This window comes from Nerophis ophidion, linkage group LG14 (assembly GCF_033978795.1).
Source record: "Nerophis ophidion isolate RoL-2023_Sa linkage group LG14, RoL_Noph_v1.0, whole genome shotgun sequence".
Taxonomy (NCBI): Eukaryota; Metazoa; Chordata; class Actinopteri; order Syngnathiformes; family Syngnathidae; genus Nerophis; species Nerophis ophidion.
In genome coordinates this window covers 52657778-52684558 of record NC_084624.1, presented here as the reverse complement: position 1 = coordinate 52684558, position 26781 = coordinate 52657778, and the positions used below count along the sequence as shown (strand labels likewise).

The following is a 26781-nucleotide window of genomic DNA, read 5'->3' as shown; positions in this document are numbered from 1 at the left end:
GGTGGGAGGAGAAAATACGCCATACTAGCCTCTAAAGCGGGGGTCGGCAACCCGCGGCTCTAGAGCCGCATGTGGATTTTTAGCGCCGCCCTACTGGCTCTATGGAGCTTTTTCAAAAATGTATGAAAAATGGAAAAATTTGAAGGGAAAAATATATATTTTTTGTTTTAATATAGTTTCTGAAGGAGGACAAACATGACACAGTCCTCCCTAATTGTTATAAAGCACACTGTTTTTTTTAAACATGCTTCACTGATTCGAGTATTTGGCGAGCGCCGTTTAGTCCTACTAATTTTGGGAGTCCTTGAACGCACCGAGGTTTGTTTACATGTACAACTCTCTCGGACGTGATTTATGCCACTTCTTTTTTCGTCTCATTTTGTCCACCAAACTTTTAACGTTGTGCGTGAATGCACAAAGGTGAGCTTTGTTGATGTTATTGACTTGTGTGGAGTGCTAATCAGACATATTTGGTCACTGCATGACTGCAAGCTAATCGATGCTAACATGCTATTTAGGCTCGCTATATGTAAATATTGCATCATTATGCCTCATTTGTAGCTATATTTGAGCTCATTTGGTTTACTTTAAGTCTAACCCTAACCCTTTGCAGCTCTAGACATTTTTGTTTTTGTATTTTTGGTCCAATATGGCTCAACATTTTAGGTTGCCAATCCAATCCAATTTATTTATATAGCACATTTAAACAACAAGAACGTTTCCAAAGTGCTGCACAGCCATGTTAAAAACAATATTAAAAAAGAATATTATGCTCCACCAATGACTGAATAAAAAAATAATAATAATAAATATAAAACCAATATAAAAATAAATATGATAAACAATTTTAAAGGGTAAAATCAATTAAAACAGTAAAATAGAAATCAAAGTGTATAAAAGAGGACAGAGGACCACACAACTCACGTAGTGTTAAAAGCCAAAGAATAAAAGTGGGTCTTAAGATGAGACTTAAAACACTCCACTGTGGAAGCAGTTTGAACATGGAGGGGCAGAGTGTTCCAGAGCTTAGGGCCGACCACAGATAAGGCCCTGTCTCCCCTGGTCTTAAGTCTGGTCTTGGGCACCACGAGCTGGAACTGGCTCTCGGACCTCAGAGCGCACGCAGGAATGTAAATTTGGATAAGGTCCGAGATATACTGAGGTGCCAGTCCATTTAAAGATTTAAAAACAAACAGCAATGTTTTAAAATCAATTCTAAAATGAACAGGGAGCCAGTGCAAACTCTGAAGAATTGGGGTTATATGCTGGCGTTTCCTGGCCCCTGTTAAAAGTCCTGCTGCCGTGTTCTGGACTAACTGCAACCGGGAGAGAGCTTTTTGGCTAATGCCAGCATAAAGTGCACTGCAGTAGTCCAGGATACTTGAAATAAAAGCATGCACCACTTGTTCAAAAAGGTTAAAAGATAAAAACGGTTTAACCTTTACTAAAAGACGGTGATAAAAACACGATTTTAAAACGCCATGCCGACCCCTGCTCTAAAGCTAGAGCTCTTGAATGACCGCAAATCAATAAAGTCTAGTATGTTAGTACAATTGTAGTTGGAACAATAACTTTACCAACTCAGGAAATAAGTCCCTGGACACAGGATGACTTTAAGGGCAGAAAAGTAATTATTTAAATTGTAATAGAAATAATTTCAATATTTATTAAGTGTGTGAATGTCTATCTACAGTATGTGAGCTCTGCCTGTCTGATTATAATTGTAATAAAAATTGTTGAGATTTTTTGTCATGTTAGTCTGTGATATTTGCCCCTCAAGAACAAGCATTCAAACCCGAGCAATTCTACTGTTGGTTTATTAGCTCATATGTAATGAGTCATACTAGGGCTGGGCGATATATGGAATTAACTGGATATATCGCAGGTTTGTCTCTGTGCGATATAGAAAATGATTATATCATGATATTCGATTATATGTTCTCAGGCAGTTACTTTTAGCTGCGGGCATTACACTACAGGCTCTTCTCACTCTTTCTTGTCTCCTTCTCACAGAGACGTAAAACAAGCGCACCTTCTTACATACGTTACATGCAACCTCACACGCTCCCGCGGAGGAGAGAGGTAGCAACATGGTAACGTTAGCTGTGATGCTAACGGCGAGGTGCGAGTGGTAATACGAGAGACAGAAGGTGCCAATCTGGTAACAAATGAAAGAAGAATTAATCACTAAGAAAAACAGCAGGGGGTCCATTGTCTGGCGGTGGTTTGGCTTCAAGCGGGAATATGTTGAACAAATATGCGGCAAAAGTGTTGCTACAAAAAGTAGCACCACCGCTAATGTAGCATTGTTTGAAAAGTCACCCGCTAGAGAATGAAAAGTGCTTGAAACTCTGCATGTCAACATCTCCGTTCGGTGCCACACAAACAAAATGCCCAAGCAACTATTTTCACATCAACACCGTATGAAAAAACACTATTTGATTTCCTAATATGCAGCCCATTTTTATTTGAGACTTATTGAACTATCTTGTGTGACATCATGCACAAAAGTGCACTTTATTTGTTTTAAACTATTGTAGTGGCGTTCTGCACAAAAAGTGCACTTAATTGAGTATTGTTTTGATATGTCATCTTAGTGACATCATGCACAAAAGTGCACTTATAGCTTGTTTTAAAATGTCTCTGACAATCTTGCACTTTCTGTTTTGGAAATGACATGAATGTTTGTGCCACTGCTTAATAACTGTTTAATAAATACACTTGTAGTTGTGATTTCCCTCTCTGCATGAAAGTTTAAAAGTAGCATATATTAATGCAGAATAAAGAATGTTTTAATGTAGACACAGAATCATCAATCCTCAAGTGTTCATTTAAGACTAAGGCCAAATATCCAGATATATATTTGTAACCGGTGGTCTTTTCCTCTGCGTTGTGTGTTTTTTATGGAAGACGACCGACACCATGGGTCTCTCCACTGCACTTTAACTGATAAAACAGAATACAATCGTCATCAAAACTTTGTGCCATCGTCGAGCCCCTACACAAATATATAATAATGAACAAGAAATGAATTAAAGTTCTTAAGACAAAATATTTTCCGTCGTCGCATGAACGCCTACCTCTCCCGTCATCGTGGACAAAAAGGGAAGTTGGAGGGCGTGTCTAACGCGTATGAAAAGACAGGTGTCACAGTAATTATTGCAGTAGGAGGGACAACGAGACAATGGTTCCACATTGACAAAACATCAAACAATATTCAGGTATTTACATGTAACTTACATATTTTGTGTAATTATAACAATAATAAAACATTAGAAAATAAATTATTTACAAGACGTAATTGACCCGGTTACATATATAAAATACTGAGACATTTATAAAAGGCCATATCGCCCCAGCTCTAAGTCATACTGACTATTGGGTTTGGTGCAGCAGTTTTTTTTTTTTTTTTATAAATTAAATACTTTACTCGTCTGGGTTGGCCCTGTGATGAGGTGGTGAGTTGTCCAGGGTGTACCCCGCCTATCGCCTGAATGTAGCTGAGATAGGCTCCAGCACCCCGCCACCCCTGCCCCCTCCCGCCACCGAAAAAGACAAGCGGTAGGAAATGGATGGACTTGTCCAATAGTGGGCACTAGTCCAGGTTCGGCGCAGCAACGAAAGGTAATATACATATACCAAAAAACTGTAAATTTTTATCCTGCAATGCTAATTTTAGCTACAAAAGGATTTTTCAATAATTCTAAAAATTATCTTAAATATTCTTTGAATTATATCTATAGGGTTGAGGGTAAAATAATATCTATTTCAAAGAACCTATTTTTACAGGGGAAAGCATTGTTAAAAAAACTGAATTAAAAAGTAGACATAAAAGTTGGTTGCTTTGATTTCATGTCAAAACAAAGTGTTAGCATGTACTCACCTTGATGTACCTGACAGCATATCGTAGCTCCCTTTCCGAGTCTTTTAGGTTCTGCTCACACTTCAAAGATGCGTCTTGTAATTTTCTCTACAAAAGAGCACAAGAAGAGTTGAGTCAGAAGCATTTTCCATGAATCTCTTAATGCTCAGTGTGGTCCTCACAGCCCCTAGGGCAGGGGCCGCAAACTTCTTTTCATTGAGGGCCACATCCCAGTTACAGAGGGCCGCTTGTAACAACTGTTTTGAATAATAAATAATTTTTCGTACACTGTATAAAACATATCTGTACCTTTTCTGCTTTGAGTGTTTCAGAGTTGGACATGTGTTTTACTGAGGTGGCTAACCATGATGCGTGCAGTTTATCAAAGCAACAATCAAACAATCGGAACATTCCCGTCGTATCAATTCCTAGATATGGTCGTAATTATACTGAATTTACTGGGCATAATAAACACAACATTATTAATATTGCTACTACGGATAATTTGATCAAAAACTCCCTAAAACAGCCCACTACCTATAATATAGGTTTTTTAAACATAAGATCATTGTCTCCCAAAACGTTGTTAGTTAATATCATCAGAGACAACAATCTTAACGTCATCGGTCTCAGTGAAACCTGGCTTAAACCAAACGACTTTTTTGCGCTAAATGAGGCATGTCCTCCTAACTTTACACATGCGCATATTGCCCGTCCGCTAAATAGTAATAATACCTCATAATAGCATTAAAAGATTACAGTTGGTACAAAATGCGGCTGCTAGACTTTTGACAAGAACAAGAAAGTTTGATCACATTACGCCTGTACTGTATATACCTTTATATACATATATACATACATATATACCTATACTGTATATACCTTTATATACATATATACATACATATATACCTATACTTTATATACATATATACATACATATATACCTATACTGGCTCACCTGCACTGGCTTCCTGTGCACTTAAGATGTGACTTTAAGGTTTTACTACTTACGTATAAAATACTACACGGTCTAGCTCCATCCTATCTTGCCGATTGTATTGTACCATATGTCCCGGCAAGAAATCTGCGTTCAAAGGACTCCGGCTTGTTAGTGATTCCCAAAGCCCAAAAAAAGTCTGCGGGCTATAGAGCGTTTTCCGTTCGGGCTCCAGTACTCTGGAATGCCCTCCCGGTAACAGTTCGAGATGCCACCTCAGTAGAAGCATTTAAGTCTCACCTTAAAACTCATTTGTATACTGTAGCCTTTAAATAGACTCCCTTTTTAGACCAGTTGATCTGCTGTTTCTTTTCTTTTTCTTCTATGTCCCACTCTCCCCTGTGGAGGGGGTCCGGTCCGATCCGGTGGCCATGTACTGCTTGCCTGTGTATCGGCTGGGGACATCTCTGCGCTGCTGATCCGCCTCCGCTTGGGATGGTTTCCTGCTGGCTCCGCTGTGAACGGGACTCTCGCTGCTGAGTTGGACCCGCTTTGGACTGGACTCTCGCGACTGTGTTGGATCCATTGTGGATTGAACTTTCACAGTATCATGTTAGACCCGCTCGACATCCATTGCTTTCCTCCTCTCCAAGGTTTTCATAATCATTATTGTCACAGACGTCCCACTGGATCATTATTGTCACCGATGTCCCACTGGGTGTGAGTTTTCCTTGCCCTTATGTGGGCCTACCGAGGATGTCGTGGTGGTTTGTGCAGCCCTTTGAGACACTAGTGATTTAGGGCTATATAAGTAAACATTGATTGATTGATTGATTGATTTTACAGTAAAAAAAAAAACACCAGCATTTTACTGCAAAATATACAGTGTTTTTTTTTTTACAACAAAGTTATACAGTAAAAGGAAAATAGTACAGCTGTTTTTTTTTGTTTTTGTTATTGTAAACTATGCAGTTTCTTTTTTCCACAACATATACATATATATATACACACATACATACACACATCCATCCCATCAATTTTCTACCGCTTATTCCCTCATACACACATATATACATATATATTTACATACATTTTTGCAATTAAATATGTCATTGGGGCCCGAAATCTTGTCTCAAGAAGACCAAGGATAGCTGAATGGTTAACCAGCTAGCTCCAAATCAAAGGGTTCTGGGTTCAATCCCAGTCAGGTCGATTGGCTTGCCAAGCCAAAGTATGCAGGAGTGGGGACGCCGGACAATATGGGGTGTATCACCTCCCCCACACAAAGTAAAGCTAAGTGGCAGCTGGTTAATTAACTCATAGTTAAAAAGGTAAGTATGGGTAATAATAATAATAATAAATAGTCTGTAGTCCAAAAGTCTAAGGGTAACCTCGGGGGTTAGCTCCTCCTGTGTGCTGAGGCTAAAGTTGGTAAGTGTACCATCGGTAATTGCTGCCTGGGATGGCTGGGAATAGGAACATGAATAATTAATCATTGTGAGTGTTGACCAATCAGCTCTCCTTGGTTAATTAGTCAATTGGTTAATAAAAAAACAACCAATAAATACAACAAATTGGAATAATTGAAGAGAGAAAAAATTCCAATTGGATAATGAAAAACAAAAGAAAAATAAATCCATCCATCCATTTCCTACCGCTTATTCCCTTTCGGGGTGGGGATAAATAAAATCAGGGGAAGTCAGTGGATAATCAAATGAGACAATAAATAAGAAAAGAAAAAAGACGGTGGATGAATCCTCCTCCGTCTGACTAATTGTAAATGGATAATAAAACATATAAATGATAATTGGATAATGACAAAAAGATAAAGCACAACTAAAATATGTATTTCCTCATAATTTTAATAATCTTTCTTTTCTTAATTGTCTCTTATTATTATCCATCCATCTTTTTATTCATCCCTTTTTTTTTCCTTTTTTCATTATCCAATTAGAATTTTTTCTCTCTTTAGTTATTCCAATTTGTTGTACTTATTGGTACTTTTTTTAATTAACTAATTGTTGGTCGGACCGAGGAGAGCTGATTGGTCAACACTCACAATGATTAATTATTCATGTTCCTATTCCCAGCCAGCAATTACCGATGGTACACTTACCAACTTTAGCCTCAGCACACAGGAGGAGCTAACAGACTATTTGTTATTATTATTATTACCCATACTTACCTTTTTAACTATAAGTTAATTAACCAGCTACCACTTAGCTTTACTTTGTGTGGGGGAGGTGATACACCCCACATTGTCCGGCGTCCCCACTCCTGCATACTTTGGCTTGGCAAGCCAATCGACCTGACCGGGATTGGACCCAGAACCCTTTGATTGGGAGCTAGCTGTTTAACCATTCAGCTATCCTTGGTCTTCTTTATACAAGATTTCGGGCCCCAATGACATATTTAATCGCGAACCTGTCTCAGTAAACTATGATATAAAACATTTACTCTTGGTGCTGGAGCTTTCATAGTTACTGATGGACCTGACTGGGATTTGAACCCCGTACTCTTTGATTGGGAGTTAGCTGCTGTAACCACTCAGCTATCCTTGGTCTTCTGAGAGTGAGATTTCGGGCCCCAATGACATATTTAATTGAACACCTGTCTCACTACTGAAAAATAAACACTGAGTCCTTACTAAGATTAGAACCCAGTTCCCCTTGATTGGTGGTCAACAGTGTTAACCACTCAGCTGTCCTGGGTCTTATTAAGCTGTGATTCGGAGCCCTAATGACAAATGTAATCAAGGATCTCTTTATCTCTTTTTTTCAAACAAAAATGCTTTGCTCTGATTAAGGGGTACTTGAATTAAAAAACCTTGAGAACCACTGCATTATCTGATCCAGTTCTGATCTGATGAGTTACATTTCTGTGTTGTAATTGGTGTATTATGCAACTCCAATGTTCATTTATTTAATTTAGCTGGGTTTTTTTTTATGTGGTGGCGTATTTGTCTTTTACGTCATAAATGATTAATTAAATCAACTGGGTATGTATTGAGTTACATGTAAATGATGCTACTAGATAGATAGATAGATAGATAGTACTTTATTGATTCCTTCAGGAGAGTTCCTTCAGGAAAATTAAAACGTACTATGTACGTTCATTATATGGTTTCTCTCATTTCAGAAAGAAACAAGCCAGCATTAGCGACTTGGTACAAAGGAAGGTCTGCACACCACGGCAAGCGGCTGCACTGACTGATGCTATCCTGAATATGTTGCTAACTGACATGAAGAGACTATCAATAGTGGAGGATAAAGGTTTTAGATCAATGATTCACGTCCTCAACCCCAGTTCCACTCTTCCCTCGAGGAACCATTTTACCAAACTGATGGAGAGGAAGTACGAGCAGACATTCCATGCAGTGTAGACTGACATGAAAGCCACCCAGAGCTAAATTGCTCTCACTACTGATGTGTGGACAAGTGTAGCCTACCTTGACAATACATGCCACTACATTGAAGAAGAATGGAACATTAAGTCAATCTGCCTTACCACCATGTCACTAGAGGAAAGACATTCAGCATCCAACATTGCAGAATGGTTGGAATAGGTAATAGCCAGGTTTGAAATTCCCCTAAGCAAAATTATTGCTATTGTGCAGGACAATGGTGGACTTTATAAAAAAACAAAAACATTTTTGTAACACTTGCCTTGTTTTATTTGGCAAGTCGAAAGGACATGGTGCCAGTATGCTGGTTTTTAAAATAAAGTATTGGAAAGGATAGAAATGTAGTTTATCTCTTTTATCCGATTATTAATCGATTAATCGAAGTAATAGTCGACAGATTAATCAATTATCAAATTAATCGTTAGTCGCAGCCCTAATTTTCATCAATTGCCACAACGTAGTAGAAAATAAGACAAATACTGCACTATGATACGTAAAACACAAATAAAACGTAATACTTATTACTTTAGGACAGGGGTCGGGAACCTTTTTGGCTGAGAGAGCCATGAAAGCCAAATATTTCACAAAGTATTTCCGTAAGAGCCATCTAACATTTTTCAACACTGAATACAACTAAATTTGTGCATTTTTAAGTATGACCAACATTTGTAGAGTATAATAAGTCTCTTATTCTTTTTAACAACATTGTTATTATAAAAGTTAACCAATAATAAATATAATAATTCTTACCATTAATGCGACATCTTGAACAGGTGCGGTAGAAAACGGATGGTTGGATTAAAATGCATGAGAATGTTTTATAATTTGAACGTTATTTTTGAAACTGTGATTACCAGCGGAATTATTCATTACTTATTGTGTTAAGCAATGTCAGCTAAGATTTATCTGAGAGCCATATGCAGTCATCTGGCTCTAGAACCATAGGTTCCCTACCCGTGGTTTAAGCATTAGACACCTTTTTACCTGCACCCTGCCTCCCGCTGTTTCCCACATCTACAAAGCAATTAGCTACCGACTGCCACCTACTGATATGGAAGAGTATTACACGGTTACTCGGCATAGCTCGGTTGGTAGAGTGGCTGTGCTAGAACCTGAGGGTTCCAGGTTCGATTCCCGCCTCAGCCATCCTAGTCACTGCCGTTGTGTCCTTGGGCGAGACACTTTACACACCTGCCCCCAGTGCCACCCACACTGGTTTAAATGTAGAGGTGGGTAGTAACGCGCTACATTTACTCCGTTACATCTACTTGAGTAACTTTTGGGATAATTGGACTTCTAAGAGTAGTTTTTATGCAACACACTTTTACTTGAGTATATTTATAGAGAACAAACGCTACTTTTACTCCACTCCATTTATCTACATTCAGCTCGCTACTCACTACTTTTTTTTTATCGATCTATTACTGTTTGTTTTGGTTTTTCAAAGTAGGAACTACATATGTCTGCGTTTTACCAATCACATGCAGTCACTGGTGACGTTGGACCAATCAAACAGAGCCAGGCGGTCACGTGACCGTCACACGTCGAATCCGACTTAAAAAAGTTGAAAAACTTATTGGGGTGTTACCATTTAGTGGTCAATTGTACGGAATATGTACTGTACTGTGCAATCTACTAATAAAAGTTTCAATCAATCAATCAATCAAAAGTGTGAAGGAAAAAAGACACTTTTTATTTCAACCGTACTTCCCGTCAAAAGCCTAAAGACTGATCGCACAGTTCCTGTCTTCACAATAAAAGCGCCGCTCCATCGCGCCTGCGCTAACAAAATAAGAGTCTCCGAAAGCCAGCGCAAACAAGCTAGCAAGCTACGGAGTTTGCCGCCAATGTATTTCTTGTAAAGTGTATAAAAACGAATATGGAAGCTGGACAAATAAGATGCCAAAAAAACAACGACTTTCATGTGGTATTAGACGGAAAAGAGGAACTTTTTTTCTCCTCCATTTGAAAACGTGGACTTTTTCAGCACTACTGATTCCAATCAATGCAAGTCATCAGAATCAGGTAATACACCAACTTATATTCCTGTCTTCATGAAAGATAGGAATTTATATGTTAAACATGCATGTATATTCATTAAAACACCTTTAACATGTCAACAAAAACGGCAAAATATATATATATATATATATATATATATATATATATATATATATATATATATATATATATATATATATATATCCATCCATTTCCTACTGCTTATTCCCTTTTGAGGTCGCGGGGGGCGCTGGCCCCTATCTCAGCTACAATCGGAGGGAAGGCGGTGTACACCCTGGACATATTAATATATATAATATGTGTGTGTATGTATAAGATACGTGTGTGTATGTATATATGAGGTAGATCACCTCGACTTGGTCATTTATTAAATAATTGACGTTGAAAAACTTATTGGGGTGTTACCATTTAGTGGTCAATTGTACGGAATATGTACTGTACTGTGCAATCTACTAATACAAGTTTCAATCAATCAATCAAAAGTGTAAAGAAAAAAATACACTTTTTATTTCAACCGTACTTCCCGTCAAAAGCCTAAAGACTGATCGCACAGTTCCTGTCTTCACAATAAAAGCGCCGCTCCATCGCGCCTGCGCTAACAAAATAAGAGTCTCCAAAAGCCAGCGCAAACAAGCTAGCAAGCTACGGAATTTGCCGCCAATGTATTTCTTGTAAAGTGTATAAAAACGAATATGGAAGCTGGACAAATAAGATGCCAAAAACCAACGACTTTCATGTGGTATTAGACAGGAAGGAAGAACTTTTTTTCTCCTCCATTTGATAAACGTGGACTTTTTCAGCACTATACTGTCTGATTCCAATCAATGCAAGTCATCAGAATCAGGTAATACACCAACTTATATTCTTGTCTTCATGAAAGATAGGAATCTGTTTTAAACATGCATGTATATTCATTAAAACACCTTTAACATGTCAACAAAAACGGCAAAATAAATACATATATATATATATATATATATATATATATATATATATATCTCCATCCATCCATTTCCTACTGCTTATTCCCTTTTGAGGTCGCGGGGGGCGCTGGCACCTATCTCAGCTACAATCGGGCGGAAGGCGGTGTACACCCTGGACATAATATATAAGATATGTGTGTGTATGTATATATGAGGTAGATCACCTCGACTTGGTCATTTATTAAATAATTGACGTTGAAAAACTTATTGGGGTGTTACCATTTAGTGGTCAATTGTACGGAATATGTACTGTACTGTGCAATCTACTAATACAAGTTTCAATCAATCAATCAATCAATCAATGCCTACTGAGCCTATGGTGCTGTTAAGTTATTGTGGCTAAATGTGTCTTATTTTAATGTATTATTATTTAATATACATTATTTTTTATTTGCTTAAGAGATATTCCTGGCTCTGAATTTGCTCATTGCTATTTTTTTGGTAACCGCAGGATTAGGTCTCTGCTTTTTGCAGATGATGTAGTCCTGATGGCTTCATCTGACCGGGATCTTCAGCTCTCACTGGATCGGTTCGCAGCCGAGTGTGAAGCGACCGGAATGAGAATCAGCACCTCCAAGTCCGAGTCCATGGTTCTCGCCCGGAAAAGGGTGGAATGCCATCTCCGGGTTGGGGAGGAGACCCTGCCCCAAGTGGAGGAGTTCAAGTACCTAGGAGTCTTGTTCACGAGTGGGGGAAGAGTGGATCGTGAGATCGACAGGCGGATCGGTGCGGCGTCTTCAGTAATGCGGACGTTGCACCGGTCCGTTGTGGTGAAGAAGGAGCTGAGCCGGAAGGCAAAGCTCTCAATTTACCGGTCGATCTACGTTCCCATCCTCACCTATGGTCATGAGCTTTGGGTCATGACCGAAAGGATAAGATCACGGGTACAAGCGGCCCAAATGAGTTTGGGTCTCTCCCTTAGAGATAGGGTGAGAAGCTCTGCCATCCGGGAGGAACTCAAAGTAAAGCCGCTGCTCCTCCACATGGAGAGGAGCCAGATGAGGTGGTTCGGGCATCTGGTCAGGATGCCACCCGAACGCCTCTCTAGGGAGGTGTTTAGGGCACGTCCGACCGGTAGGAGGCCACGGGGAAGACCCAGGACACGTTGGGAAGACTATGTCTCCCGGCTGGCCTGGGAACGCCTCGGGATCCCCCGGGAAGAGCTAGACGAAGTGGCTGGGGATAGGGAAGTCTGGGTTTCCCTGCTTAGGCTGTTGCCCCCGCGACCCGACCTCGGATAAGCGGAAGATGATGGATGGATGGATATTTTTTATGTTTTTGTGCATTATTTGTTGCCATTTTGATACTTTGATTGATTGATTGATACTTTTATTAGTAGATTGCACAGTACAGTACATATTCCGTACAATTGACCACTAAATGGTAACACCCCAATAAGTTTTTCAACTTGTTTAAGTCGGGGTCCACGTTAATCAATTCATGGTAATGAATGAGGTTAATAATAGAATAGAATAGAGTTTTATTGTCATTATTGCAATGAACAGGTTCAAAGAACAACGAAATTGGAGCAGCTCCTCCTAAGGTGCATATACAATATGGTAGTATAAATAGTAAAAAAAAAAAATTAAAATAAGATAGAGATGACAGATGTATCTATGTATATGTATATGTATCCACACGGATGCATATCTGCATGCATATGAATACATATACACACATACATAAAACATTATTGCACATTGTAGTCCGAAAAAAATAGAAAAACATTTAAACATTACACATGAGGACATGATGGACATATTGTGCTCACTCAGTGCCTGTTTAGTGCTACTATGGCTCTTGGGTAAAAGCTATTTTTTAGTCTATTGGTGCTCGCTTTTAGCACCCTGTAGCGTCTGCCTGAGGGTAGCAGTTCCAGTAATGAGGTTACTCGTCAGTTACTCAGTACTTGAGTAGTTTTTTCACAATATACTTTTTTACTTTTACTCAAGTAAATATTTGGGTGACTACTCCTTACTTTTACTTGAGTAATACATCTCGAAAGTAACAGTACTCTTACTTGAGTACAGTTTTTGGCTACTCTACCCACCTCTGATTAAATGTAACTTAGATATTGGGTGTCACTTTGTAAAGCGCTTTGAGTCACTAGAGAAAAGCTCTATATAAATATAATTATCTGAGAGCCGTACCATATGTCCCGGCAAGAAATCTGCGTTCAAAGGACTCCGGCTTATTAGTGATTCCCAAAGCCCAAAAAAAGTCTGCGGGCTATAGAGCATTTTCCGTTCGGGCTCCAGTACTCTGGAATGCCCTCCCGGTAACAGTTCGAGATGCCACCTCAGTAGAAGCATTTAAGTCTCACCTTAAAACTCATCTGTATACTCTAGCCTTTAAATAGACTCCCTTTTTAGACCAGTTGATCTGCCGTTTCTTTTCTTTTTCTTCTATGTCCCACTCTCCCGTGTGGAGGGGGTCCGGTCCGATCCGGTGGCCATGTACTGCTCGCCTGTGTATCGGCTGGGGACATCTCTGCGCTGCTGGTCCGCCTACGCTTGGGATGGTTTCCTGCTGGCTCCGCTGTGAACGGGACTCTCGCTGCTGTGTTGGATCCGCTTTGGACTGGACTCTCGCGACTGTGTTGGATCCATTGTGGATTGAACTTTCACAGTATCATGTTAGACCCGCTCGACATCCATTGCTTTCCTCCTCTCCAAGGTTCTCATAGTCATCATTGTCACCGATGTCCCACTGGGTGTGAGTTTTCTTTGCCCTTATGTGGGCCTACCGAGGATGTCGTGGTGGTTTGTGCAGCCCTTTGAGACACTAGTGATTTAGGGCTATATAAGTAAACATTGATTGATTGATTGATATGTAGTCATCAAAAGAGCCACATCTGGCTCTAGAGCCACAGGTTCCCTACCCCTGCTTTAGGACAAATAGATATATAGAGTAGAATTATGCTTTAAAAAAAAAATAGGCTGAGCGCGACGTGGTGAAGCTGCAATGTGTTGGACGACTGAATTGTGTATTGGCCTGCAAGTTTGTGTTTTGTTAGGGTTATGTAGACTTAGTGGACGTACCTGTTGTGATGCACGCTCGTCCACCAGCTGCACCACCTCGTGACCTTTGTGCTGACTTTTCACACAGCGTGAGCAGGCGCCCTCGTGGTCCACTCGGCAGTAGCTCCTCACCACTTTGTGGTGGTAGGGACATAACTTCTCCTTACTAACACTTGTCTGAGGGGAACCATCACACACAGAACAGAACAACACACCTGTGTTAAATGTGGCCGTGTGCAGGACTTCACATGCAACACAAACTGAAACGGTGCCTTAAAGCTATCTTAGTTGTGTTTTTTGTCTGATAGCAAATTAGTACATAATTTATTAATTTACTACTGATACAAAAGGCAACAAATCCCCAAGCACACATACATCAGTTACATTACTGTACAAGCTTGGCTAAAACCCAGAAAAACATTTGTTTTATATTTGAGCTGTGCTTGTTTTTTGACCCCTTTTTTTAGCTATTATTTAACAAAGTAGCACATGAAGAACAAACATGGCAACAGTCCTATTATGCACAGGAATCCAACCAAAAGGGCAAACAAGGACAATATGTGTACAATACACAAGTGTTTCTTAACTGTTTGTTGTCCATATGGCTCGCAGCAGTGCTCAGGTGTAATACACTTTACCACCACTTGTGGCAGTAATCACAATATAAAACAAACATAAAAAGCCGTGAGTTACCGTATTTCCTTGAATTGCCGCCAGGGCGCTAATTATTTTAAAACCTCTTCTCACTCCGGCGCTTACCAAAGGCATGCGGTAAATTTAGGCCTGCGCTTATACATTTGAGTGTGATGTAAGGATGCCATCATGAAAAGCACATTTAATAAAAATAATGTTATTATGGTCTTACCTTTACTTATAAATGAAGTCCATGCGCAGCTCTTTCTGATCAAAAGCATCGATAACTTCTTTATAGAAGTCTTCCTTATCTTTCTTCAGTTTTAAAAGTCTCTCTGTGTCGATGGAGATCTTTTTTTATTACCTCCTGCTTCGACTGAAAGTCCAGTTTAGAAAACGGTTTTATTTTAGATATGTAATCCTCCATGTTAAAAGTGCAAGCGAGAGGAAAAACTAATTGATAGTTGCTTGTTGTCACTTCTTCTGCAGCCGAGTAGTCGCAAGAAGGATCACTAGCGCCCTCTACCACCAGGAGGCGGGAGTCATTTAATGACTCATATTTGACACACGCAGCTACGGTATATTAATAAAACATAGCTGCTTACTGTTCTTTTTAGCATATTCAATAGCTTGGACCTTAAATCCTACTGAATAGTTCTTAATCTTCTTTCCTTTATGCGATTTCAAATGATTGAAATCATCCTCCTCCATTTTGAAAATGATGACAGGTGAAGTGTCACTCGTGACGTGACGAGTTTGACCCGGCGGAAATTCTCGGCATGTGCTAATTATTTTGCGAAACGAGTTTGACCCGACGGAAATTCTGGACATGCGCTAATAAAAATAATATTTTGCGAAACGAGTTTGACCCGGCAGTAATTCTAGGCAGGTGCATACTATATACTCGGCGGCAATTCAAGGAAATACAGTAGCTGAAGTGTGTTTTGTTTTGTTTTTAACTTTTATTTTATGGGGATTTAACCCCCAATTGCATTTGAGTGTGATGTAAGGATACCATCATGAAAAGCACATTTAATAAAAAAACCTTTTTATAGTCTTACCTTTACTTATAAATGAAGTCCATGCGAAGCTCCTTCTGATCAAAAGCATCGATAACTCTTAAAAGCTTAGATACAGATAAAGCTTAGAACATAAATTCGTGCTCAATCATATCGAAGGTTTTGTAAACGTATAAACAAACAATGTAACAGTAATTTTTTTATTAGATAATTATAGTCAATTAAGTCCAAAAGAAGGTGATTGTTATTGTGAAGAGATATAAAACCAGACAGTATCCAAAAAAAATTGGGTTATGTCTGATTTTAATCTGTTTGCAGAGATGTGGGTTAGAGGTTTATAGTCGTTATTTAATAAAGTGATAGGCTCTAAACGATACGATCCGTGAACAGGGATGAGTTTGCTAAGTATAAAAGTTAAACTAAAATTTTTGAATGAAAGAAAGTGCTGTTCTAAATGTGTCCACTGGATGTCGCAATAGCAATTCTTTGTATCTTTGTTGATCAGGGCTCACCAACCTTTTTGAAACCGAAAGCTACTTCTTGGGTACTGATTAATGCGAAGGGCTACCAGTTTGATACACACTTAAATAAATTGCTAGAAATAGCCAATTTGCCCAATTTACCTTTAATATATAAATCTATATATACATGAAAAAATTGGTATTTCTGTCTGTCATTCCGTCGTACATTTTTTTTCCTTTTATGGAAGGTTTTTTGTAGAGAATAAATGATGAAAAAAACACTTAATTGGACGGTTTAAAAGAGGAAAAAACACGAAAAAAATGAAAATTAAATTTGAAACATGGTTTATCTTCAATTTCGACTCTTTAAAATTCAAAATTCAACTGAAAAAAATGAAGAGAAAAACTAGCTAATTCGAATCTTTTTTAAAAAATTAAGAAAATAATTTATGGAACATCATTAGTAATTTTTCCTGATTAAGATTAATTTTAGAATTTTGATGACATGTTTTAAATAGGTTAAAATCCAATCTGCACTTTGTTAGAATATATAACAAATTGGACCAAGCTATATTTCTAACAAAGACAAATCATTATTTCTTCTAGATTTTCCAAAACAAAAATTTTCAAAGAAATTCAAAAGACTTTGAAATAAGATTTAAATTTGATTCTACAGATTTTCTAGATTTGCCAGAATAATTTTTTTGAATTTAATAATAATAATAAGTTTGAAAAAAAGTTTCACAAATATTCTTCGTCGAAAAAACAGAAGCTAATATGAAAAATTAAATTAAAATGTATTTATTATTCTTTACAATATTAAACCAAAACATTTACTTGAACATTGATTTAAATTGTCAGGAAAGAAGAGGAAGGAGTTTAAAAGGTAAAAAGGTATATGTTTTTAAAAATCCTAAAAATAATTTTTTAAGGTTGTATTCTTTCTCTAAAATTGTCTTTCTGAAAGTTATAAGAAGCAAAGTAAAAAAAAATAAAATGAATTTATTTAAACAAGTGAAGACCAAGTCTTTAAAATATTTTCTTGGATTTTCAAATTCTATTTGAGTTTTGTCTCTCTTAGAATTAAAAATGTTGAGCAAAGCGAGACCAGCTTGCTAGTAAATAAATACAATTTAAAAAATAGAGGCAGCTCACTGGTAAGTGCTGCTATTTGAGCTATTTTTAGAACAGGCCAGCGGGCGACTCATCTGGTCCTTACGGGCGACCTGGTGCCCGCGGGCATCGCGTTGGTGACCCCTGTTGTAGATGATGCTACTTACATACAGAATAAACCGCATGATGTTTGTTTTGTTACAACTAAAAGTTGTAAACTCTTGTTATTGAGGTGTGTTGTGCTTAATGCTTGTTATTTAATTAACATTATTTATTTGTCGCCATCATGTGGTCAGGGCAGTTACTACACCTTTGAAAAGTGTGTACTTTGAATCCAACTTTATTGACTGGAAGTTGTATAAGCCAAGCAGAGAAAACTACGGTACCTGTCTCGGTAATCTCTAACGGAGAAAAGTTGCAATGTTGACACAAAGATGCCATGCAGGCTGTTTGTTTTTCTCTTGTCTCCATTTTGTCCACTAAAGACGCTGAGATCATTATCCATGCGTTTGTTACGTCTCGCCTCGACTACTGTAACGTATTATTTTGGGGTCTCCCCATGTCTAGCATTAAAAGATTACAGTTGGTACAAAATGCGGCTGCTAGACTTTTGACAAGAACAAGAAAGTTTGATCACATTACGCCTGTACTGTATATACCTTTATATACATATATACATACATATATACCTATACTGGCTCACCTGCACTGGCTTCCTGTGCACTTAAGATGTGACTTTAAGGTTTTACTACTTACGTATAAAATACTACACGGTCTAGCTCCATCCTATCTTGCCGATTGTATTGTACCATATGTCCCGGCAAGAAATCTGCGTTCAAAGGACTCCGGCTTATTAGTGATTCCCAAAGCCCAAAAAAAGTCTGCGGGCTATAGAGCGTTTTCCGTTGGGGCTCCAGTAGTCTGGAATGCCCTCCCGGTAACAGTTCGAGATGCCACCTCAGTAGAAGCATTTAAGTCTCACCTTAAAACTCATTTGTATACTCTAGCCTTTAAATAGACTCCCTTTTTAGACCAGTTGATCTGCCGTTTCTTTTCTTTTTCTTCTATGTCCCACTCTCCCTTGTGGAGGGGGTCCGGTCCGATCCGGTGGCCATGTACTGCTTGCCTGTGTATCGGCTGGGGACATCTCTGCGCTGCTGATCCGCCTCCGCTTGGGATGGTTTCCTGCTGGCTCCGCTGTGAACGGGACTCTCGCTGCTGTGTTGGATCCGCTTTGGACTGGACTCTCGCGACTGTGTTGGATCCATTGTGGATTGAACTTTCACAGTATCATGTTAGACCCGCTCGACATCCATTGCTTTCCTCCTCTCCAAGGTTCTCATAGTCATCATTGTCACCGATGTCCCACTGGGTGTGAGTTTTCCTTGCCCTTATGTGGGCCTACCGAGGATGTCGTAGTGGTTTGTGCAGCCCTTTGAGACACTAGTGATTTAGGGCTATGTAAGTAAACATTGATTGATTGATTGATTGATTGATTGATTGATTGATTGATTTTGCTCTTATTGACAAAGCTAAAAAAAAAAAGTTTTTTTTTTTTTTTTTTTTAGAATGAATTATTGACCTATTTAAGGCTCCAATTACTTCAAATATTTCACTTTATAATGTTTTATGTGTAAAATATTATTTGCATATATTGTGTGGTTGCCATATAAAAACAGTGTTTTCTTTGACAAAAGAGCATAAAACCAACAAAATAATAGTTAAGACTTAAAATCGACAGATATATCTGAAGTTGATCTCGTAACTTAAGTGTTGAAAGTAAAACAAAAAATAAAAATATATCACTTTATGAGTGGGGCACCTTTTGGATCCCAAAGATATTTAGTGGGATTTTATTTATTTTTTCACTGTGATTACACAGAAATAATAATACATTTAAATGGTGTCCTGCATTATTGATCTTTTTAGGGCTCTAAATATTTCAGAACAAACATTGCTTTCTGAATGTTTTGGGCAATAGCGAAATACTGCATATTCCAGTTTTAAAAAATATTATATAAAAAACAAAGTTGTCTTTGACTGAAAAGTATAAATCCTTTTTTTTTTTAACTTTATATCAACCTGAAGTTCATATAGAGATTTACTGTAAGCGTTACATAAAAAATAAAAATAATAATTTAACTTATTTTTAACATGTTAATGACAGAGACCTTCTATGGTCCCTGGGAGTCCTAAAGGTAAAAAAAAAAAAGAAAAAAAGAATCCATATATTTTGTTATGGTTTGAAAATGAAAAATATCAAAACAGCCCACGCATGGTTTAATTTTGTGTGTGGCCCTCAGTGGAAAAAGTTTGGACACCCCTGTTTTATACAGATAATATAAATAACGACAAATAATGTATATATACCAGGGGTCAAGAATTAAAACATTACATACAGGAAAAGAGCAAAAAAGTGAAAATAAGTCAGGGTGTGATGTGACAGGTGGTGACAGTACACCTACTTTGAGACAAGAGCTATAGTGATGCATGCTTGGTTATGTTTTAAAGTCATATCCAACAATTACGACGACTTTTTACCGTCAACTGAGTTTCGTTTTATGCTGGTGGTGTGCCTCCAGATTTGTTCAACGCAAAAAAAATGTGCCTTGGCTCAAAAAAGGTTGAAAAACACTCAATTAGAATCATGACGGATGTAACGCCAAATTTCTTCTCTCTACAAAAACCTTCCCCCTCCCATTTACTTCCGGGCTCATGATTAATACAGACGTTTTAACGCTATATTATAAAAATACAGACGTTTTGTTAACGCTATATTATAAAAAAAAAATTAAAAAACAATTTACAAACACAAGCTATGGGATGACATAAGACAGGGGTGCCCATTACGTCGATCGCGAGCTACCAGTCGACCGCGGGGGGTGTGTCAGTCGATCTCCAGCCAGGCTTTTAAAAAAAATAGACCTAAAAATGAGTGATCATCAATCTTCACCAAGACGTCACTTAAATGACATTCACGGTACCGGAGGGTCTTGTGAGATGACGCTGGCTGCTGCAAGATCATTATTATGAAAATATGACCGAGAGGAAGGCCAGAAACACTTTTTATTTCAACAGACTCTCGCGCCGTACCTTCCGTCAAAACTCTAAAGGCCGACTGCACATTTCCTATCTTCACAATAAAAGCCCTGCTTCATGCTGCCTGCGCTAACTAAATACAGAGTCTCGGAAAACTGGCGTGCACAAGCGATCCCTCAGAAATCTGACGTGCACATCACTCTTGTTAGCGCAGGCAGCATGAAGCAGGGCTTTTATTGCGAAGATAGGAAATGTGCAGTCGGCCTTTAGAGTTTTGACGGAAGGGACGGCGTGAAAGTCTGTTGAAATAAAAAGTGTTTCTCGCCTCCCTCTCTGTCATTTTTTCATAATAATGAACTGGCAGCAGCCAGCGTCATCTCACAAGACCCTCGGGTGCCGTGAATGTCAATCAAGCAAGCTACGGAATTTGCCGCCAATGTTTTTCTTGTAAAGTGTATGGAAGCTGGATGAATTAGATGCCAAAAACCAACCACTTTCATGTGGTATTGTACAGAAAGGACAACTTTTTTTCTCCTCCATTTGAAAATGTGGGCGTTATCATCATTACTGTCTGATTCCAATCAATGCAAGTCATCAGAATCAGGTAATACACCAACTTATATTCTTGTCTTGGTGAAAGAAAGACATCTATATGTGTTACACATGCTTGTATTATCATTAAACACATTTAACTTGTTTACAAAAATGTCTCTTTCATAAATAAATAAATATAAATGATATATATAAATGAGGTAGATCCCCTCGAGTTGGTCAATTGAAAAGTAGCTCGCCTGCAGAAAAAGTGTGGGCACCCCTGACATAAGAGGAAACGTGACCCCGGAAGTAAATGCGTCATCTTGTGTTTGTAAATTGTTTTTTTATTTTTTTTATAATATAGCGTTAACACACAGTCTGTATTAATCATGACCCCGGAAGTAAATGCGTCATCTTGTGTTTGTAAATTGTTTTTAATTTTTTTTATAATATAGCGTTAACAAAACGTCTGTATTTTTATAATATAGCGTTATATTTTTTATAATATAGCGTTAACAAAACGTCTGTATTTTTATAATATAGCGTTATATTTTTATAATATAGCGTTAACACACAGTCTGTATTAATCATGACCCCGGAAGTAAATGCGTCATCTTGTGTTTGTAAATTGTTTTAAATTTTTTTTATAATATAGCGTTAACAAAATGTCTGTATTTTTATAATATAGCGTTATATTTTTTATAATATAGCGTTAACAAAACGTCTGTATTTTTATAATATAGCGTTAACACACAGTCTGTATTAATCATGACCACGGAAGTAAATGCGTCATCTTGTGTTTGTAAATTGTTTTTTAATTTTTTTTATAATATAGCGTTAACAAAACGTCTGTATTTTTATAATATAGCGTTATATTTTTTATAATATAGCGTTAACACACAGTCTGTATTAATCATGACCACGGAAGTAAATGGGTTTTTGTAGGGGGTAAGAAATTTGGCGTGACACGGACAGCAAGGTTGTTGCTGTGCGAGGTCATATTAATGTTGATTTACTACAAAACTACTCCGAGCAGGGGCGATTACTAACATATTTAAACATTTAAACTCACATAAACTGCGAAAGAATTTGAACGGCCGTTTGAGTCCAACCCGGAAGAGGAAGAAGGCGGTGCGCATGCGTATCCTTCGACAGCGTGTTAGTGCCACCTGGCGGTGAGTCGTGGTAATACACGCCTGCACGGGTCAATAGAAAAAGTCCATTTTGTCAACTAATCTATAAGAATAAGAATAATAACATACCTGTGACGTCACCACGAGCGGGACCAAGCTGTGGCCCCGCCCACTGTGAGCCTTCAGGTGAGCGGCGCAGTAGAACTCCGAGCACGTGACGCACGACTTGACGGCTCGGCTTTTCTCGCCTGGGGGACAAAGTCCGCATTTCACGTCCCGAGTGGGAAGTGGAGCGTCCTTGAGTCCGCTTTGCTGCAACTTGTCCAGCAGCTCCCCCAGCACCTGGTTGCGGTTGAGCGGAGGTTTGGGGTTGAACACCTGTCGGCACTGAGGACAGGTGTACTGGCCCTTGGGGCGGCTTCCGCTCCAGTAGTCCTGCACGCAGGCCCGGCAGTAGCTGTGTCCGCACGGCAGCGTCACCGGCTCCCTCAGGAGCTCCAAACACACCGAACAGCTGAACTCATCCTGCTCCACGGAAATGGTCGCCGCTGCCATTTCTCTACCTGGGCCAGGCTGACGGGGCGGGGCGGGGGCGTGGCCTACAGGTGCAGAGTAAGGCTGGACGTGTCGAACCTCACACTTAAAGGGGTCATATTATAGGCCGACCATCAGAGGTGGGGAGAGTAGCCAGAAATTGTACTCAAGAAAGAGTACTGTTACTTTAGAGATGTATTACTCAAGTAAAAGTAAGGAGTAGTCATCCAAATATTTACTCGAGTAAAAGTAAAAAGTATGTTGTGAAAAAACTACTCAAGTACTGAGTGACTGATGAGTAACCTGTTTGTTTAATGATGACGGCAACAAATAATGCACAAAAACATAAAAATAGCAAAGAGCAAATTCAGAGCCAGGAATATCTCTTAAGTAACTAAAACAATAATATATATTAAATAATAATACATTAAAATAAAAAAAATTAAGGCAAATTGAGCCACAATAACTTAACAGCACCATAGGCTCAGTAGGCATTCATCGATTGATTGATTGATTGATTGATCGAAACTTGTATTAGTAGATTGCACAGTACAGTACATATTTTGGTTTTGTTTGATTGGTCCAACGTCACCAGTGACTGTATCGGTTGGGGACATCTCTACGCTGCTGATCCGCCTCCGCTTGAGATGGTTTCCTGTGGACGGGACTCTCGCTGCTGTCTTGGATCCGCTTGAACTGAACTCTCGCGGCTGTGTTGGAGCCACTATGGATTGAACTTTCACAGTATCATGTTAGACCCGCTCGACATCCATTGCTTTCGGTCCCCTAGAGGGGGGGGGGGGGGTTGCCCACATCTGAGGTCCTTTCCAAGGTTTCTCATAGTCAGCATTGTCACTGGCGTCCCACTGGATGTGAATTCTCCCTGCCCACTGGGTGTGAGTTTTCCTTGCCCTTTTGTGGGTTCTTCCAGGGATGTTGTAGTCGTAATGATTTGTGCAGTCCTTTGAGACATTTGTGATTTGGGGCTATATAAATAAACATTGATTGATTGATTGATTGATATTCCCTACAATTGACCATTAAATGGTAACACCCCTATAAGTTTTTCAACATTAATCAATTACTTAATAAATGACCAAGTCGAGGTGATCTACCTCATATATACATACACACACACATACATACATACATACATATATATATATATATATATATATATATATATATATATATATATACAATATATAATTTAAAGTTATTTATTTTGCCGTTTTTGTTGACATGTTAAAGGTGTTTTAATGAATATACATGCATGTTTAACATATAGATTCCTATCTTTCATGAAGACAAGAATATAAGTTGGTGTATTACCTGATTCTGATGACTTGCATTGATTGGAATCAGACAGTATAGTGCTGATAACGTCCACGTTTTCAAATGGAAGAGAAAAAAAGTTCCTCTTTTCCGTCTAATACCACATGAAAGTCGTTGTTTTTTTGGCATCTTATTTGTCCAGCTTCCATATTCGTTTTTATACACTTTACAAGAAATACATTGGCGGCAAACTCTGTATCTTGCTAGCTTGTTTGCGCTGGCTTTCGGAGACTCTTATTTTGTTAGCGCAGGCGCGATGGAGCGGCGCTTTTATTGTGAAGACAGGAACTGTGCGATCAGTCTTTAGGCTTTTGACGGGAAGTACGGTTGAAGTAAAAAGTGTCTTTTTTCCTTTACACTTTTGATTGATTAGTTGATTGATTGAAACTTTTATTAGTAGATTGCACAGTACAGTACATATTCCGTACAATTGACCACTAAATGGTAACACCCCAATAAGTTTTTACACTTTTTTAGGTCGGATTCTACGTGTGATGGTCACGTGACCGCCTGGTTTTGTTTGATTGGTCCAACGTCACCAGTGACTGCATGTGATTGGTGGAACGCAGGAATCCTACTTTGAATGCCTGTCTGACAAAATCAAAACAAACAAAGCGTGCATTAACAGAACGATTAAAAAAAGTAGCGAGTAACGAGCTGATTGTAGATAAATGGAGCGGAGTAAAAGTAGCGTTTCTTCTCTATAAATATACTCAAATAAAAGTATGTTGCATAAAAACTACTCCTAGAAGTACAATTTATCCCAACAGTTACTCAAGTAGATGTAACGGAGTAAATGTAGCGCGTTACTACCCACCTCTGATGACCATATTCTGAAATCCCAAAAAGAGGACACATATATGCGTGCCAAGGCCGGGACTCGGTGAAAATTTGCCAATGATACTCGAACTTGCTTTATAAATAATATATTCATTTAAATAAAGCATTTTTTCTCCTATGTTGACAGCAGTGTTGGCGCTAGGAACTTTTAAAAATGGGGTCCCAGGGACCCCATCAAGTCATAAAAATGGGGTCCCTTAGTACATTTCTAGGGTACCACTTTTTTGTAAGCGTTCTGAAGAAAATATATAAACATATGCATTATCCTGTTATATCTAACATTCAATGTTGTGTTTTGGAAAAAGGTTGACATAAACGTTACTTCATCCATTAAAAAAATAATCAAAAAAAGAAAACACATTTGTATGCATATGTAAATGTATTCAGTTATAAACATTCATTCACTTTCTTCTTTTCTTCATGGATCTGAATTTTACCGCTGCTGGTAGTTTTTTCTGTTTTTATTTAATAAAAAATTACTGTGAGTATGTTCTCCCGAAATGTGTTTGTCATTCTTGTTTGGTGTGGCTTCACAGTGTGGTGCATATTAGTAAGAGTGTTAAAATTGTGTATATCACAACCATCAGTGTACTCTGTGTCACCCAGTATGCCTTTCAATCTTGTACGTGTGATTGCGGAAGCTGCATATAACATGTTGCCGGACTAACAATCGGTTTGTACATGTTGTTGAAGGTGTCAAAGGGAATGACTTCACAGCACGCCCTTATTCTTGTCATCAGGGTGAGCACGATTGGATATTCGCGAGAGCGTTAGCGGCTCCCATTGTCTTCTTTACTCTGTGAAATGGGTTTAAATAGCTCTTTGAGTGGTAAAAGTGGCCGACCTCTGATGTATTTCAACGGGCGGGTGGCGGGCGGTTGCGGTTCTGATAAAATGTTGGTTTGGGTGGACGGCGGGTGGATGACGACTTTAGTGATGCGGTTGCGGATGTTATAATTGCCTATCCGCGCATCTCTAGTACAAACACAATATTTTAAATGGGTTTGATTGAACTTAAAAAAGCAATGAAATACAAGCATAGTGAGTCCTGCTTTTAATACTGCACTGGGGGAGTATTCAGTACTGGATTGTACTGCAATGAACACTTAAAATTAAAATTAAAAGTACTTTTAAAGTAACAGTAAGAGTGTGTGTGTGAGAGTTGAAGAAAGGTAGTATTGAAGGGTCAGTTCAAGTGGTGTTTCTTTCTGGGGCGGCGCTGAGAGCCTCTCTGTCTGGACCCTGACGACAGTTTGGGGCCTGCAGAGAACAATGTCAATGTTGTTTCTTGATAAAGGCTTGACAGATACAGTAGTTCTCTATCCAAAACAACATGTGTTTTACTGTAATAAATACTTAATTCTGACTACAATTGAAAATTTAGCTATTGAGTGTCTACTGTTGCAAATAGACCAAGAACATCCTTTTCAAATACTGGGGTGCGCCCCCCCTATAACAGGGGGGAGCCTCTGGTAACATGCTTTGCCGTAGCAGAATATGATGAAGCTTTCTTTTATAGCACTTGGCTCCACTGTAACCACAGTAGGAGACTAGTGTGTTGTTTTGTTTAATATTAATAAGCTTAATACTCTAGAGGTAGAGTTACAACCATTTTATAGACAAATTATATTATTCATTGTCAAGGTGGAGAGTGGGAAATGATTACTTCTTCCTATGGGGGGGGGGGGCGAAAAAGAAAATATTTGAGAAGCTATGGTCAAACTGGAGCGAGTACTTCCCGCCTAACCAGTCAGGATCTGTTCCTCATCATGCTCATCTCAATGAGAAGGCATTCATTTCAGTACAGTTGTGATCAAAATTATTCAACCCCCACACAATTTTGGTGTTTTAGCAAGTTGGACATTTGTTCCGTATTTTGTTTATAGTCATATCAAATAAAGATGCATTAA

At 38.6% G+C, this 26781-nt stretch overlaps 2 protein-coding genes across 3 annotated transcripts in view; both read right to left on the bottom strand.

Moving 5' to 3' along the window:
• Positions 1-22777, bottom strand: part of LOC133568854 (tripartite motif-containing protein 16-like) — a 30243-nt gene extending 7466 nt beyond the window's left edge. The window contains exons 1-3 of one of the 2 annotated variants that reach the window (XM_061921030.1): positions 22292-22777; positions 14252-14407; positions 3884-3970 (exon numbers count right to left, since the gene is read on the bottom strand). In XM_061921030.1, coding sequence (XP_061777014.1) covers positions 3884-3970; positions 14252-14407; positions 22292-22717 — 669 coding nt within the window. In that variant the 5' untranslated portion in view covers positions 22718-22777. Of the gene's footprint in view, positions 1-3883; positions 3971-14251; positions 14408-22291 lie in introns of those variants that run through there. The other variant, XM_061921031.1, reaches the window with a different exon arrangement.
• Positions 22778-25912: 3135 nt separating this feature from the next.
• Positions 25913-26781, bottom strand: part of ftr67 (finTRIM family, member 67) — a 33030-nt gene continuing 32161 nt past the window's right edge. The window contains exon 7 of the mRNA XM_061921028.1: positions 25913-26131. Coding sequence (XP_061777012.1) covers positions 26058-26131 — 74 coding nt within the window. The 3' untranslated portion in view covers positions 25913-26057. The remainder of the gene's footprint in view (positions 26132-26781) is intronic.